The 17,781-nt window shown below is 36.1% G+C and overlaps 1 protein-coding gene across 2 annotated transcripts in view; it reads right to left on the reverse strand.

Moving 5' to 3' along the window:
- The window catches only part of LOC131436946 (glutamate receptor 1-like), a 392,781-nt gene that overhangs the window by 210,378 nt on the left and 164,622 nt on the right, over window positions 1-17,781 (reverse strand). For both annotated transcript variants that reach the window (XM_058605949.1, XM_058605948.1), the window contains exon 2: window positions 4,778-4,930. In XM_058605949.1, the coding sequence (XP_058461932.1) occupies window positions 4,778-4,930 (153 nt within the window). The remainder of the gene's footprint in view (window positions 1-4,777; window positions 4,931-17,781) is intronic.

Consider the following 17,781-nt stretch of genomic DNA (forward strand, 5'->3'; position numbering starts at 1 on the left):
TTACAAGATGGGTACTTTTAAGGAAAAAAAACAGTTTTTCTATCGAAAATTATTTCTTGTCAAAAATGAATTTTTTATCCAGTGTCTGTTCATCGAAAACTAAACTTAACTGGAAGCCATTATCATCCAAGATTCCAATTAAACTCAATTTGTGAGGAAATAACACCGAGTACCCTATTGCTAGTTGCCCGATCTTAACAGAAAGTATTACTGCTAGATAGTAACAAAATTTTGCTAGAAAAACTTTTTTCCCTTAAAATATTCCTCGTGCAACATATGGAAGGTTGACATGAAAAATGATTACCTACCTTGGGACAAAATTTCATTGAAATCGAAAATAACATTTTTTTAAATCAACCGAAAGTTTTGCAAATAGTTTTTTTTCAGTATAGGATTCGAATAGATGAATTTCTTGCCAAACCGTGGTTGAATTTGGTAGCATCCTCTCAGATTTAAAGAAAATTCAAAGATAAAAAATTCAGTTCATATAAAAAATAGTTTTTGTAAGAAAAACTTTTCTTACGTAAAACTGCCCATCTCATTAACGGTTGAAATTTTCTTTGGGTATAAATTATCATAACCTTTTCAACCTCCAAGCCAATTTTCACTAGTCAATTTTTCAAGTGATTGCAAAAACTTTCCATATGAGAAATGTAATAAGTCTACTTCTAGAATGGAATCGTTATCATGATTTTGTGATAATACTAACAAGTGGGTACAAATTGGATAAAAGAGAATATGAGGCATGGTAAAAACTATTATTGCAATTATTTTAGGGTAATTCTTTATGCTTTCTAAATTTTCTTCTGATAAGAGGGAAAGATGGTGGCCATGGTCATAACGTAAGATAGTGAAAAGAAATGATTGCTAATTACATCACGATAAACTCTATCTCTAAACAAAAAGTCGCTGTCATTTTCAGATTCGACTTGATTATATTTTCCTTTCGTTGCGCTTTAATTTTTTGTAATTTGCATATACAGATTTTTAATACCAAACTTTAATCCTGCGATACAGATTTACAGATTTTTGTTCTGAAAAATATAGATTAAAATGTGGCAACACTGTACGCTACACGAATTTGAACAAAGCACGCTGTGTGTTTTGTTCACAAAAGCGGTGATTTTTTCTTCTTTCGAACCAGCACGTATCGATGCGTACCGATTTTGCATGATTATGTATAACAGTTTGAATGTTTTGACACTCATCGCTCTATAATTTCGGAACCGGAAGTCAGATCTGAATAAAATTGCACAGTATCTTTTCAGACAATGAGTGCTTTAGTTTGAATCAAGATTTATAAAAATCGATTTAAATGAGTTCCGTTTCGGAGTTTTTCTTCACTATTGTCGATTCTTTCGGAACCGGAAACCGGGGACTAGTAGTCCCAGAGTAGGTTTATATATTCACTAACGAACAAGATCTGCCAACTAGATGAATTTACCGGTAAGTTTTATACAAATTTGCACCTAGTTTTGCCATCACTTGTGTAAAAATAATCATGAAAATTAAATTTTTAACTTATCACGCTGTAATATCGGAACCGGAAGCCAGATCTTGGTACAGTGTTTCGGGGACCTTTTATTTGTGAAAATCGGTTCAGGAATTTCCGAGAAAATTGAGTGCGCATTTCAACATAGATTTGCACATATCACCTCGAAATTCCGGGACCGGAAGTCGGATAAAGATAATATTCAAGAGCAGTCTATGGGGCCATAAGGACTTTCATTTGAATCTAAATTTATAAAAATCGGTCCAGTCGTCTCTGAGAAAATTGAGTGACATTATTTGTCACATACAAACATACACACAGACATTTTGTAATCTTCACGAACTGAGTGGAATAATGTATGACATTCGGTCTCCCGAACCTCGGTTCAAAAGTCGGTTTTCACCGTGAGTGCATCGCCATAGGCAAAAAATAGGTTAAAAAAGTTAGGCCTTTTCAAAAGGGCAGTTTTGATCAATTTTTGAAAAACAAAGTATGCAAAGTGACTCAAATCTGAGAGAGTGTTTCCAACTGCCAATACGATATAGCTAGTTCGCGAATGAAAAATTTTGCGAAATGATTAAATGACTGCAGAATAAATCCTATTTTGCGACAAGGGTTCGAATAATGTATATTCTTTCACATATAACCAAAAAAAAATGTTTAGAAACATAATAAAACATATACTGTTCAATGATTTTTCATTCTTCTGAACTAAAATCATTTCCACACTCCCTAACAGAGCTAATAAAAGTCATTTTCATTGACTCCAAATAGACGAAAATGACGAGAAATATATTGTCACTCTCAGCTTCGCTTGCAAACTATGAGAATGAAATTCATGTCCAGTCAATGACATAAGCGGGAGAGTAGTTTCAAATTTGTGTTTTTTCTTTCATTTGCCCTTTCAGTCATTTGCGGTTTTCAGTGGAAATCGCAAAGTATGCATTGTCGGTATTCAACCGAAGCTTTGAGAATTGAAAATGACAGAAAAAGGTTTCACAATGACTTTTACCTGTTAATGCTCGAATTTGTAGTAGTTTTGGTTTCCAAAGAGGTTCTGGGATGTAATTATTGCTATTTATCATATTTTATACACTCTTTATAGCCAAACGTCGCAGATTTTCAAATCATCGATGAAAGAATGAGAATTGAAATTCTGCTGATGCTCCCTGCAGACGTAAGTTTTGATTTCGTCTTGTCATAGAGGAAAGAGAGACGTTGGCAATTATACTCTCTCACTTTTTCGATGAGCGTTTCTCATGCGTCGTCTCTCACAGGTCCAAGATTTCTGCTTCGATCGACTTAAAAACTTGACGAAACATTCTTGAATTGTTTCATTATAAAAGAATACAAAAGAAAAAGTATAATTTTGTGAAAATGTTAGACCCTACGAGCTCCCTTGAGTAATAAATTGTTTCCATTGATTTTATAGACAAAAAATTTTGAACGCGTTATTCTCGAAAGCAGGTTTTGAAAGTCCGTGCCCATCGTTATTCAAAAAATACTGAACCAATTTTTGTCAAATTTTGTACACACTTTCTACATATAAAAAACCAGACCTCAACGTTTCCCTTTTCCTTGTTTGTTACTTTGGGCAGGTTTTACAGCTACAAAATTGCGAATTTTTTCGTGAAAAATTGTAGTTTTCACTTTGAACAACCACCAAAAATTAAAAAATTAAAAAAAAATCAAACAGAAACGTTGGGGTCTAGAAAAACATCTACTCTATCTATGCTGCTTTGATTTGTTTACTTCTTATCAGTCTGCGCTAAGATACAGTGGACACCGCAAATCATGATTTTTAAGAAGCGTCCTCAAAAATACCTCTTCACTCTTCACTTGTTTCTCAATATTTTTGCACGAAAAAATTACTAAATGTTGTTCGAATGATGCTTTTTATCATGCAAAAAATTTGAATTTAGTTTTGTTGCACGATAACTCTGAAAAAAATTTCTCAAAAACGATGATATTTTTCATCATTTAGACCCTACAAGGAAGTCAAATGTGTTCAGTGTTGGTGATTGCCGAAAATTTCACAGAAGCTGCTATATTGCTATCTATATTGTATACAACATTTTAAATCCGGTAGAAGATGCTACAAGAACTCGAGTCTCTCAATGCATGAACCGCGAGAGCATTTTTCTACGTTCCTTCGCTCCACTTCATACTCTGAGTATTTCACGGCCCTTAAAAAAATTACAGTCTGATAATGATCGTTGCTGTGTGGAATTTCCCAAGAGAGAATCTCAAGTTGACAATTACCGCAGAAAATCGAGTCGATGATTCAACTTGATGATTCTCATACTAGGTTGCAATATTTCAAAACCCTTGCGTGGAGCATTCACAGACATTTTCATAGACACAACTTATACAAAGATTATATGCACATAGTTAGAATAAGCGGAAATAATAAAATGATTCTATCGCAATTATCAACTGCATGTATAGAATCGGATCGCGAAACGAGAATAAGCGACCGTTTGTTGCTTCAGAGAGAATTCCCACAGCAGCGTGCTAACCTTTGATTCTCAGAAATGTCATCGAGAGAAATTCGCTCTCGCACTGTTGTCGATTCTATGTTAAATGAGCCATGCCGGGTTTTTGTTGTTGCGATGATTTCCAACTCTCTTTGATGGCACTGATTCAATCGTTGAAGAGTATCCGATGAACGTTCTTTGATACGATAAAAGCCATCCTTGAATGTGTTTGTAAGTCCCATTTTATTTATAATTTTTAATTATGACGAAACGGTTCATTACTTTTTGTATACGCCCCGTATCTTCGAAGTCTACCAAGCTAACAGGGCTGACGAGAAAAATGATGTCATGTTTTTGTTAACCGTCTTTCAGGCAAATGTATGCCAACTAGTTTAATTCTATTTTGTGATTAACACATGCAAATTTCTCTATCACAAATCGAACCATTTTCGTTTCACATCTCCGACTAAATGCCTATTCAACAAGGCTTTTATCCGGGTTATCACGGTAAATAATTATGTTCCGGTTGATTGGCGGGATTCGGCTTCACTCCGAAAAACAATGTCACACCCCCCGGAAGAGGTTATTACAAATTACAGGCGGCCAAAAATGAACCGGACAATTAAATGTGATGATCGGAAATGGGTCCATCCTGGAAAGTGCCACAATGGCGTTTTGAGTTGCTTGCTTCTTTGTTTGTGATTGGTTCCGGCCTCGACCTGCTCGATTACATGCCCAAACGTAATTTCACTGTGTGTGTGCTAGAGTGTGTAGGTAAATTAATACATTCGCTTGATCGGGTACTTACTGAGGCGTGATAATTTGAACGCATCCGCTGTGTTAATTACGTCAACATAGGCCTGCAGCTCGAAACGACGGGCCGTCACGTTCAGGTTGTGGTTCAGCATAGCAAACTTGAAGGCCGACTGGATTTCGTCCGTTCCCTGCTCGAAGATGGCTCCTGCAAGAAATGATGAAGAACAAAGGATTGATTGATTAGCTTAATTTATTGCCAATGAAGCAATTGTTTGTGTGTCAAGTGGGAGGATGCTGCATGCCCAATGACGAATGCTTTAATAATAGCAAATAACGAATCTCGATTGGAATAACATTCTCATTATAATCTAATTTCAGCCACAACTAAGTCTTTCGTTAATTAAGAGACACAACAATCCACGAGACGTGATTTCAATTTCTCAATTTGCATTTACCATTGTCTCAGCGCAGACCAGCTTTTAATGCTGGAATTCGCCTTCTCCCTAATAGACTTTGAGGCTTTCGATTTGATGTTATCCTAATCCTCTTACAAACCTTTAAATTGTAGCTACTCGTATCATCGTACACGGATATGGGGCACAGATGTCTTCTTCGGTAAACCACTCAAGTGAAATTAATCCAACATCCAGCATCCACACTAACTGGCCTGGGGAGTCTCTTTCAATCAGGAACAAAACTGCAACCACCAGTCGATATTTGTGTTGCTTGGCGTAGTAGATTTTTTTGTTGCTGGAGATAAAATATTTCCAGAGCTTAGCAGACTCCGGTTGTCCGTTCCGCCAGCCAAACCGTTGCCGTCGGAAGACGATGTCGAAGCTGGTAAACTTTTTTTTTTGCTTTTCGAAGATATTTTACGATACTGGTTCACCGGGAGCAGCAGCAAGGAAAACCTATCCAGCAACAGTTGCTACTTTGCAAGGAAAAGAAGATTACGTTCCATCGATGAAACTACTTCGGTAAAGTCCGCAGTTCAACCCGGAGATTCCATTGTGCCATTGTTGAGTGGAAGCGTAGAATTATTTTTAAGAAACTTTCAGGAGCTCAATTGTGGAAAAAAAAGAGCGTGCTCCGAATGGGAATTCCTAGCAGAAATTAAATCGCTCAACTCAGCTGCTATCAAACGGCCATCGGGGAGTTTTTTCGTTTTCGTTTTTTTTCGAGTTCGAAGTATGTGTGCGTTTGCTGCACTTGAAATGTAGCAAGAATTTTGGCAAACCATCCAGAATCTGCACCAGATCAAACGAATCAAAAACTCGGGTCCAACTTCGCCTCCATCGGGATCAGTTTCTGCGGAATGATTTTCCCTCTTTTGCTATCTCGGTCGGCACAATTTCAATCTCTTTTGCTGAGCAAACACTCTGTAAATTTGCATAACCGAAAATTTCTGTTAGCATTAAATTCTCTTCGCTCGTTCCGCACAACTTGAGCCAGTATTTAGACTATAATACAACCGACAGCAAAAAAAAGGCCTAAACATCTCTCAGTGACTGGCAGTTCAATTTCCATCTATGCCGGAATAAATTGCACAGAAAACGGAAGGCAAATTTTATATCAGCTTCTGACGGGGTACGGTACGGGGGACACAGGGGTGTAGACTGGGCCCAAGCGTGTCGTATATTTGATTACCATCGGGATTAGCCCTTGGAGAGTTGACGGCGCTTGGCACCCACTGTGTCTTCTCGTCCGGTCTGTATGTTCCTCAAACTCATTCATCCGATCAGAGGAAGAATGATGTTCGGTGGGGCACAGGTTCGGGATATCACAAATAATGTAGAAACCGATATTCTCAATTTGCAGCCTGAGCTGAAATGAAATAATCAATCTGAGCTCTCCTTAGAGAAATGAATGCGTGTTTGGCTGTTGAATACACCATTCGGGGGTGATTTTGGATGGCATGGAAAAAGTCGCAAATGTCAATTTGATTCGAGTTTCCTTTCGAAGAAATCCCACCGTGGGGATATTCTGAAGTAAAATCAACTTTCTCGGTGCCAAATAGCTATTTGCATATGTAGATGAGTTCTAAAAGCACTCACCATGAAGCTCGCTCGCAATGGGGTCTATCGGGGCGAAGTGAGTAGTGGAAGTATTTTTCACGCTTTTCTAAAATGCTTCCCGCCGACGCCTGGCTGCTCTCTCCGCAGTCTGTTTAGCGGCGTGAAAACCAAGGAACAGTGGCAAGTAGTGCAAGCAATAGCAGTGCACTGTTGGCACCGGGCGGAAGTTTATTATTGGCGCGGAAAGCAAGCGTCGGGGTGAAGGATAGCGCCGAATGTCCCAGATCATGGTACAAAACTAGGCTACATCGTGTGCTACACGCCGTGCTGCTGTACGGAGCCTACATGCAGGAGTCATGCCGTTCTCTCGGTAAATCAAACTAATTGGGCCAACCGGTAGTGCTGCTGCGATGTGACATTGTTACCCGCTGCCTGAGCCCCCCTTCCTTTCTCCCTTTCAGTTGAAGGACGAAAGAGTTGTGAGTCGAAACAGAACTACACTGCTTTCAGACGGTAGGTAATAGGAGAAGTGAGTATGCAGATATTCAAGCATAGAAATTTTAATGAATTTCTAGTTTTAGTTCCGTGGTGAAAGGAGGATTGGATTTCTGACAGTTTGTGTGAGCTTAAGTCGGATCAACTTTAAGCTCATGTTTGATATTAAATCGGATCAAGAAAAAGTTGCGCTATTATAGCGGGTAAAAACTAGTCTAGACACTGTTTCAAGTAGTTTTTTAGTTCCGGTATGGATCTTAAAAGAACGACGTTGGATAAAAATACATCAATCAACACACTATTCCTGTCCCCCATTGCGAAAACATTTATTGCTTCAATTTTTTTGATTAACACAGCCACAGTTTTGTTAGTATGCACGTAAAACAGTTTCACTTTGAGTTCAACTAGAAAAATTTCATTGGGCCATGATGTTTTGCCTTTGAAGTGCCCTAACTTCAACACGTTTTTTTTCGAACGCAAATTCTACAAATTCTACAAATTCTACAAATTCTACAAATTCTACAAATTCTACAAATTCTACAAATTCTACAAATTCTACAAATTCTACAAATTCTACAAATTCTACAAATTCTACAAATTCTACAAATTCTACAAATTCTACAAATTCTACAAATTCTACAAATTCTACAAATTCTACAAATTCTACAAATTCTACAAATTCTACAAATTCTACAAATTCTACAAATTCTACAAATTCTACAAATTCTACAAATTCTACAAATTCTACAAATTCTACAAATTCTACAAATTCTACAAATTCTACAAATTCTACAAATTCTACAAATTCTACAAATTCTACAAATTCTACAAATTCTCCAAATTCTACAAATTCTACAAATTCTACAAATTCTACAAATTCTACAAATTCTACAAATTCTACAAATTCTAAAAATTCTACAAATTCTACAAATTCTACAAATTCTACAAATTCTACAAATTCTACAAATTCTACAAATTCTACAAATTCTACAAATTCTACAAATTCTACAAATTCTACAAATTCTACAAATTCTACAAATCTACAAAAAAATTCTAGAAATTCTAGAAATTCTAGAAATTCTAGAAATTCTAGAAATTCTAGAAATTCTAGAAATTCTAGAAATTCTAGAAATTCTAGAAATTCTAGAAATTCTAGAAATTCTAGAAATTCTAGAAATTCTAGAAATTCTAGAAATTCTAGAAATTCTAGAAATTCTAGAAATTCTAGAAATTCTAGAAATTCTAGAAATTCTAGAAATTCTAGAAATTCTAGAAATTCTAGAAATTCTAGAAATTCTAGAAATTCTAGAAATTCTAGAAATTCTAGAAATTCTAGAAATTCTAGAAATTCTAGAAATTCTAGAAATTCTAGAAATTCTAGAAATTCTAGAAATTCTAGAAATTCTAGAAATTCTAGAAATTCTAGAAATTCTAGAAATTCTAGAAATTCTAGAAATTCTAGAAATTCTAGAAATTCTAGAAATTCTAGAAATTCTAGAAATTCTAGAAATTCTAGAAATACTAGAAATTCTAGAAATTCTAGAAATTCTAGAAATACTAGAAATTCTAGAAATTCTAGAAATTCTAGAAATTCTAGAAATTCTAGAAATTCTAGAAATTCTAGAAATTCTAGAAATTCTAGAAATTCTAGAAATTCTAGAAATTCTAGAAATTCTAGAAATTCTAGAAATTCTAGAAATTCTAGAAATTCTAGAAATTCTAGAAATTCTAGAAATTCTAGAAATTCTAGAAATTCTAGAAATTCTAGAAATTCTAGAAATTCTAGAAATTCTAGAAATACTAGAAATTCTAGAAATTCTAGAAATTCTAGAAATTCTGGAAATTCTAGAAATTCTAGAAATTCTAGAAATTCTAGAAATTCTAGAAATTCTAGAAATTCTAGAAATTCTAGAAATTCTAGAAATTCTAGAAATTCTAGAAATTCTAGAAATTCTAGAAATTCTAGAAATTCTAGAAATTCTAGAAATTCTAGAAATTCTAGAAATTCTAGAAATTCTAGAAATTCTAGAAATTCTAGAAATTCTAGAAATTCTAGAAATTCTAGAAATTCTAGAAATTCTAGAAATTCTAGAAATTCTAGAAATTCTAGAAATTCTAGAAATTCTAGAAATTCTAGAAATTCTAGAAATTCTAGAAATTCTAGAAATTCTAGAAATTCTAGAAATTCTAGAAATTCTAGAAATTCTAGAAATTCTAGAAATTCTAGAAATTCTAGAAATTCTAGAAATTCTAGAAATTCTAGAAATTCTAGAAATTCTAGAAATTCTAGAAATTCTAGAAATTATAGAGAGGGTAATTTTGCCGAAAAGGCCATTTCGACGAAAGGGTATTTTTCAGGGTCAAGAATATCTTTTTGTTTTTTATATCTCCTGGATAATTGATGTTTTGCAGCCACATAACCGAATACCAGCTGAGTTGGGTGCCGACCTGCGTTCAGTTATTCCGTTCAATCGAAACGGTTTTCGGCGAAATGACCCTGATCCATTCGAAACATTGTGGATCATTTAAGGACTGTACTCGATAAAAATGCGAGAGCCAAAATTTTTCATCACGATTTCATTTTTTTTCGGATATTTTTGAAACTCTCTGGGAGTGAATAAACACATACACTGAAGGCTTTTCTTACTCGGTTTTTATGCGTTTTTTACGCGGATTTTCCAAGTAACGCGTTTTTTACGCGGATTTCCGAAAAAGCGGTTTTCACACGAATTTTCAAAGTTATCCGGTTTTATTGTTTTGTCTTAGAAATGTATGAAACGTCGAGCTCTAGTTTATCTCAAAATTTTTTATTAAGTCACTCTTTGACTGGAAATTTTCGTTTGTTTTTCGATATTTTTTTATTCAAAATCTATTTTTCTTGATTACACCAGTACTGGATATTTCATGAAATAAAACATTTGGCATAGAAAAAAATTCTTAGGTTTTGCGGTTTTTTTTTCTATGCTCAATTTTAAGTTAGTCTTTTTTCGCGCGGTACACACAAAATCCAATAAAAAAAATCGAGAAAAAATGCGAATATTTTCTAATCACTGTAAACCTTCACTAAACTGATTATAGTCACATCCGGTTTGCATATTTCAACAGGTAAGTAATTCTAATAGTTCTTTAGATAACATTTGAAGCCATTAGAAGGGCTGATTTTGCATAGTGTTCCCCATCATTGTCCACTTGTCGTAGTATTTTGCTCCAATGCAAACAAACCAGTAGCTGGATAATGTATGTTGAAACGGAACTGCGAACGTTCCGCTGCAGGATTGCTTCCTGTGCGAATTGATTCCATACTAAAGCTATTTTGGTACAGGGCTTTCTTATTACGTGATTTCTTTTGTAGCCATTTCACAAATGGGCGGCCCTAACGCCCAAAAAAAGGACCATACAGAATATTGATATAGATTCATTTTGAAGTTGTATATTTTAGTGCACGAAAATATTAAAATACTGTACGGGATTCATATTTGCATTTCAAAGCGGCCAAATTGAAAAATTCTCTGCGATATTAAACTGTGTTCGGAGCATTTTTCTCAATCGCTAAGCAGTCAAATGCTGGCTTTATTCGCACTCGTTTGGTGCGCTAATCAAATTATTCTAAATTTGCACTAAACTGATAATTCAGATTTGCAATCTTTATAGTTCTTTAGACAACATACGGAGCCATTAGAAGAGCTGATTTTGCATAATATGAGTTTTCTTCTTTGATACTCGTTCAGAAAACTTTAATTTTGAATTATTTGTGATAATGTCATACAACTGAAAATGAGGCTTATCACTTTCTTCGAAGGTAAATTATGAAAAGGCGTCCCATAATAAAGTAAATCGTAAAAACGACAAAAAAAACACAAAAATATTATTAAAATTGATTAAATTATTGGAATCGATAGAACGATCAGTAAAATTTATTGTTTGTGGATGATTTCATGCAAATGTTGGCCGCGGCTTCGCTTTAGATGACCCATGCGCAATTTTGGTATACTCTCTCCAACATATCGGCCGAAATTTCACGAATAAATGCTTTGATATTGGTTTCCAGCGCGTTCATCGTTGCTGGTTTATCCTCGTAAGCGTGAGTCCTAACATGGCCCTACAAGAAATAGTTCTAAGGCGCTGAATCACACGATCAAGGCAGTAAAAACGTGTGATAAACTGTTCACCAAAGGCGGTTCTCAACCTGGTCATTATTTTACGTGTCGTGTGCGATGTGGCACCGTCTTGTTGAAATCACGTATCAGACATGTCCAATTCTTCCATTTTGGGCGAAAAAATCGCACAATAATATTCCGCCGATCGTCACCTTTGAAGAAGTACGGCCCAATGATGCCACCCGGCCATAATCCATGAACCAGAAATAAGCTTCTTCGCTGAACACAATTTTTCGATAAAAAAGTGGATCTTCCTTCAACTTTCACCAAATTTTAGACGTGGTAAGTCGATTCATGAATAAATTATACACCAAACTGAACAAGTTTGACAATGACCAAAGACACGATTCACGCGTGATCTGTCAAAAACAGTGTCGCCAAAAAGATACCACAAAAAATCACCCTTTTTTGTAATGATGAAAAAACGCTTCGAGACGAGAGAACTGTACATGTAAATGGCATAGAAAGCAGTTTCTTTAAATAATTCCAATACTTCAACTCACTTCCAATTAATTATCTAAATACATCAATAAATCCAACTAGTCCCCGGTGGTATTTACCAATCTGTGAAGTTAGATAGTCACCGAAGCATACTTCCAGCATAACCACAGTGTAAGCCATCAGTGTAACCCCAAATTAGAGTAGTTTTTGCTATAAAGCTAGCCCCCATCAAACAAAAGAAAAAACCGAATGCAAACTACTTGGTCGAGACTTCCCATCCCTTTGAACTGAACTTGTTCAACTTCAATTAGGAATTATCGCTGTTTTTACTACAGAAAAGTTACTGAGCCATAAACTTTGCATATGGGAATATGGTTCGGCGGAAAGATGGGGGGAGGGAAACTCTCCATCCGAAATAGGGGCGGATGTCTTAATTGAAAACATGTGGAATGGCGTACTTTTTGTGTATTTAGTAAAATTTTCGTCCATTTACGAACAGTCAGATTTCCCTACAATCCACAGCACAGTGCCTGGTTATTGTTTTTCTTTAACTGGTCGTATTTCCAAATTGGAGCTTTGTAGTCAAGCTTACTACGGTTAGTTACGGTTGGGAGGAACAATTTACAAATTCATTCAATATTTTGCAATGGAGTTAGATATATAGATCTGAAATTGTTTTCGTAAACTTATGTCGAAATGGGAATAGCTCTAGTTTCCACTATAACTGCACGCCTTAGGGTGGATTTACTTTCAATCCTCTGATACAACCAAATGTATATGTTATTTAAAAAAATATGTGATGCTGCTCGGTTTAGTGGTGGGGCGGAAAAGTTTCCCCAACGCCAGAAAAGGTCGTAAACAAAATCTCAGTTTTTACTGTGTTTGTTTTTGTACTTTCGTATCTTTCGTTTTTTTTTGTTTGTTGAGTGGCAATAGTTACGCTCGACAATAGAAACATTGTCTGTAGCATAATCGCCGATGCTTGACTTTTTTTTGGTGTGCGGGTGGACGTTTGTAATGATTCCTCTCAGTTACGGTATGCAAAAAAGTTTACCAGTGACGCAAAAACGAGCACATTCACAAAGAGACTGTTATCGGAATCCGTTCCACTATCGTTGGCGAAAAAAAAAAGAAAAACTGGCGGGCCAGGGAATTTTTACTAAAAACTAGCAGAGCAAATACAGAATAAAAGTTACGTCTGTTTGCCAACAACACAACACAGGCTACATTTCATGGCGATCATGAATGTTTCGAAACAGTCCCCAGCCAGTCTCCTCTCGGTGCATCCGAGCGATTGTGTGCGGGATATCTGGATCTGTGTGGCACATTTCGCTACTCGTATACTCGTAGTAGCGGTAGTGGACCCACTCGACAGTGTGTTCAGTGAGTGCATCGAGAAGTCACGACGAAAGTTAGTTGTGGGATGCATTCTCTGGAACCTCGAGCTTCTGTCTATGCCGGCAGAGTTTCCATCGTGACTGACATTGCGAACAGAGCGGACAGCTGCACTACTGTTGTTACAACCAACAAATGCGGAAGGCAGAAATGATGGCAAAAAAAAGGGAAAAATTTCAACCCGAAATGAGAAATATGAATAGTGAGTCCCAGTGGATACATTGCTTGTTTAGTAGCGACGTTGTAATCTAGCCCATTTCGACGGAAAATACTATAACGATTCCTGGATCAACAAACGTCCCAGCATCGGGACAGATGCTGAAAGAATGCTTCCCATTCATCGTTGCCGCATCCGAACCGAAACGTTGAGTCAGTCGCCTCTGCTGCTCAGTACCGAATGCAGGCTGCGGTTTCCGTCGAGAAAGGGCGCCGAATGCGATCTGCCCGTTACGGTGAGGTTGGGCACGGTTAATGTCTTTCCAAGTTAGCTGGTGTACGTGGTGTAAACAAAGTGCTACCGGATGCTACATTTACCAAGCGGAGATTTTTCTCAAAGGAATATGGAAAAGTTTCCTTTGTTGCATTGAGTCGATTGTCGCTGCACCGTACAAAAAAAAAAAAAAACGAATGAAGAAGCTGGCTTGGGCTTTTGCTATGGTTGTTTGGGGCCCAATCATAAACAACGTAGATTGAGATTTTTACTGCTCATCGGGGTGCAGGAGTGCGCCTTAATGTCGCATAATTTTTCTGCTTTATAGCATTCCTATCTACCGGTAATGACTAGATTTGGAGTTAGGATAATTATTTCTTATTCAGAATGTATTCGGATACTTCTGAATTCATAGAAGAACAAAAACAATTAAAACAAAACTCTACGAACTGCTTCTAATTGGTCAAAACATATATGGTCATTACATGGAACCCAGCATGAGTACGTAATATTGCATCACGACAACGCTTGGCCGCATGATGCGGTTTCCCTCTGAGAGGGTGATAAGTTTTTGATCGTGAATATCTCTTGTTGTATCTAACGAATCAATCGGAAATATGATCACAATTTTATTCAATTTTCAGTTATGTGACATAATCTCAAATAATTTGAAATTAAACTTTTCTGAAATGTTTGGTATAAACGAGTATCAAAGAGGATAATTGATAGGGCGCGTTTGCCTTTCTCGTATTTTTAAAGCTTATAGCTCAGCGATCTGTGAAAGGTTTTATATAAACTAACTACCAAAAGAATCGAAATTTTTCAACTTAAACGTGAATAGCAGCAGCATTGAAGTATTTCAATAGTACACTACTGAAAAACCTGTCTCATTTGACCCATGTCAACACCAGTCAATCAGAACGCATTCTGAGGAAGAGAACAAAATATCTGCTACTGTACAACAAATCGTTCGAGAAAAATGTTCCGAACAGTGCTTAATATAGTAGTGAGTTCCATAATTTGGTCCTTCAGAAAGGCAGGAATGAATCCCGCACAGCATCTTGATAGTTTCTTTCAATGAATTATGCAAATCCGAAATGAAATAATCGACATTAAAATTCTGTATGCGGTTATTTTTATAGCCTTTATCCCTCCTTAGTGAAAAAGCTACAAACGAAATCTTATACGTGAAACCTCTTAACAAAAATTGGATCAGTTTGGATTCTATCGCCACTACGAGCAGATGTATTGTGTGTCGTTTGCAAAGCTAGTTTTGCTTCCGACAAGAGCGATTACGTCACAGCTGTTAGTCGTTTGCATTGGTGAAAAAACAACGGTGAGGAGCATTACAAAAATCAGCCTTTCTAATGACTCTAAAAGTTTTCTAAAGAACTTTTAGGATTTCTTCTTCGCAAATCGAAAGTAAATATCCTCAGTTTATTGCAAACCTACAACAGTTTGATTAGATTTGTGTACTTCTCGCTGTGTGAAATTCATGGTAATCGAGATCAAGTGAAGCCTTCTTTGTTTTTGTGAAAAATGTGGAAAAGGGGAATGCTTGCATAATTCATACAATTGATCAACTAATTGATATTCGGAAGTGTTAAGGAACATGTCAGTTGTTTTCGTATTCACGACATCCAGTTATGTCTCTGACATTACCCACCCGCCTTTTTCCGTTTCAAATTAAATTTTCTTAGAAACAGTGTTGAATATCGAAAACTCCCCCTAACAATGTCATCGAAATTTAGTTGAGAATATTCGCTTGAATTTCCTAGTACTGTTCGCGAAAATAAGAGGAGTGGAGAGAAATAAAATCTTCTCAACAAGGTTCCAAAATCCATACGCGACTCACTGTCCTTAATGGTTATTGTCGCCAAATCAGTCAAATTCTTAAGCAAAAATACTGAAAAAATCCTGATTGAGTCTTGCACCGAAAAAATTGACTTTAAAAATTTGATAAAATTTTATCCGAAGATTGGTGATTATGTTCCCTACCAACCGTTCATACATTGCCAGATAAGCACTTTTAAGTAAAAAAACCGTTTTTAATCTACCTAGTGGGGTAATGATGAATTTCTCATATTACTTATACTTTCAAAAACATCACTAGAAGATCCTGTCCAGTTTCTTTTTTTGAAACTCAAGTAAAATCAAAAACTTTCTTCGGTATAAACTACCATCACCTTTTCAATTTGTAAAGAGTTATTTTAAGTTAATAAAGATTTAAATGTGGCAACCCTGCACGCTATACAAAATTGAACAAAGCACGCTGTGCTAGGCGAGTGCATTTTCTTCTTCTTCCGTACCAGCACGTACCGATGCGTACCGATTTTGCATCATTTTGTATGACAGTTTGGAAGTTTTGATACTCATTGCCCTATAATTTTGGAACCGGAAGTCGGAACTGGATGAAATTGCACTGTACCTTTTAAGACACTGAGAGTTTTAATTTGAATCATGATTTGTGAAAATCGGTTCAACCGTTGCTGCGAAATCGAAGTGAGTTCTGTTTTTGGAGCTTTTCTTCACTATTACCGGTGCGTTTGGAAGCGGAAACTAGTAGTTCCAAAGTAGATTTATATGTCCACAAGCTAACAAGGTCTGTCAACTAGATGCATTTACCAGCCAATTTTATAAAAATGTGCCCCTCGTTTCGCCATGGCTTGTGAAAAAATCCTCATGAAATTGAAAATTTTTACTAATCTCACTGTAATATCGGAACCAAAAGTCGGATCTGGATCAACTTTTCAAGGACTTTTTGAATAATTTCAAGACCTTTCATTTGCATCTTAGTTTGTAAAAATCGGTTGAGAAATTACTGAGAAAAATGAGTTTGCATTTTCTCATGGATTTGCACATATTTTCTTGTAATTCCGGAACCGGAAGAACGATTAAGATAAAATTAAATAGCGATTTATGCGACTATAAGACCTTTCGTTTGAATTTAAGTCTGTCACGCCATTGTTGAGAAAAGTGAGTGACATTTATTTTCATTTTTTTGGTGTATTCACCCCGTAATTCCGGAGCCGGAGGTCGGATCGGGATTAAATTCCTTAGCGAACTATGGGACCATAAGACTTTTCATTTGAATCCTAGTTTGTGAAAATCGGCTCAGCCATCTCTGAGAAAATCGAGTGACATTATTTGTCACATACACACATACATACACACACACACACACACACACACACACACACACACACACACACACACACACACACACACACACACACAAACACACACACATACAGAGAGACATTTGCTCAGTTCAGTGATTGTATAGCCTTTCTATACGAGAAAGACAAAAAATTTCTTTAAATAATTTTTTCAGTTTTTTTAATAAAGCTAATTTTGAGAACATCACCAGCAGAACAATTTGTTGCATGTCTTGCTCTTTTCAAAAGACAGTTTAAATCAATTCTGGAACAAAAAACAAAGTAAGCAGAGTGTCGAATCAAACCTGGTGCTACTGCGTCTATTCGAATTCTACACTGACAAAGTAGAACAAAACGATTTTCCTATTTCGAAGTCGATTGAAAAAAAACCTGTTTTAATTCATCTAGTGGTGTAATGATGCCTTTCTCATATCAATCATTCTATCGTATATAATACTGTGGTATTCTTCAAAATAATTTTCTACGATTCTTGAAAAAATAACCGAATCGGTTTGTTTGACCGTCTACTGATAAAAAATATCGATTGGAGAAGATTTGAGGTCGATTTAGAAAACTTTTTACGGCTTTTGCCCTTTCAGTGATGGTATAAAATTTTTAACACACTTAACCCTATATTTCCGTATCCGGAAGTCGGATCCGAATGAAATTCAGGAATTACGTATGGGACTTTTCATTTGAACCTAAGTTTGTGAAAATCGGTCGCGCCATCTTTGAGAAAAGTTAGAACACATATTTTCATTGTTATGCACATTTTACTCCATAACTCCGGAACCGGAAGTCGGATCCAAATAATATTCAAGAACTACGTATGGGACCACAAGACCTTCCATTTGAATCTAATGTCGTTTTCGCTTGATGCCAAACCTAACCCAGTTTTCACTCTAGCTGCTGTCAAACCGTTTGTTTGAATCTAGTTTCGAACCTAGTTTTAACGTTGTTAAACT

Source organism: Malaya genurostris, chromosome 3 (assembly GCF_030247185.1).
Source record: "Malaya genurostris strain Urasoe2022 chromosome 3, Malgen_1.1, whole genome shotgun sequence".
NCBI classification, from domain to species: domain Eukaryota; kingdom Metazoa; phylum Arthropoda; class Insecta; order Diptera; family Culicidae; genus Malaya; species Malaya genurostris.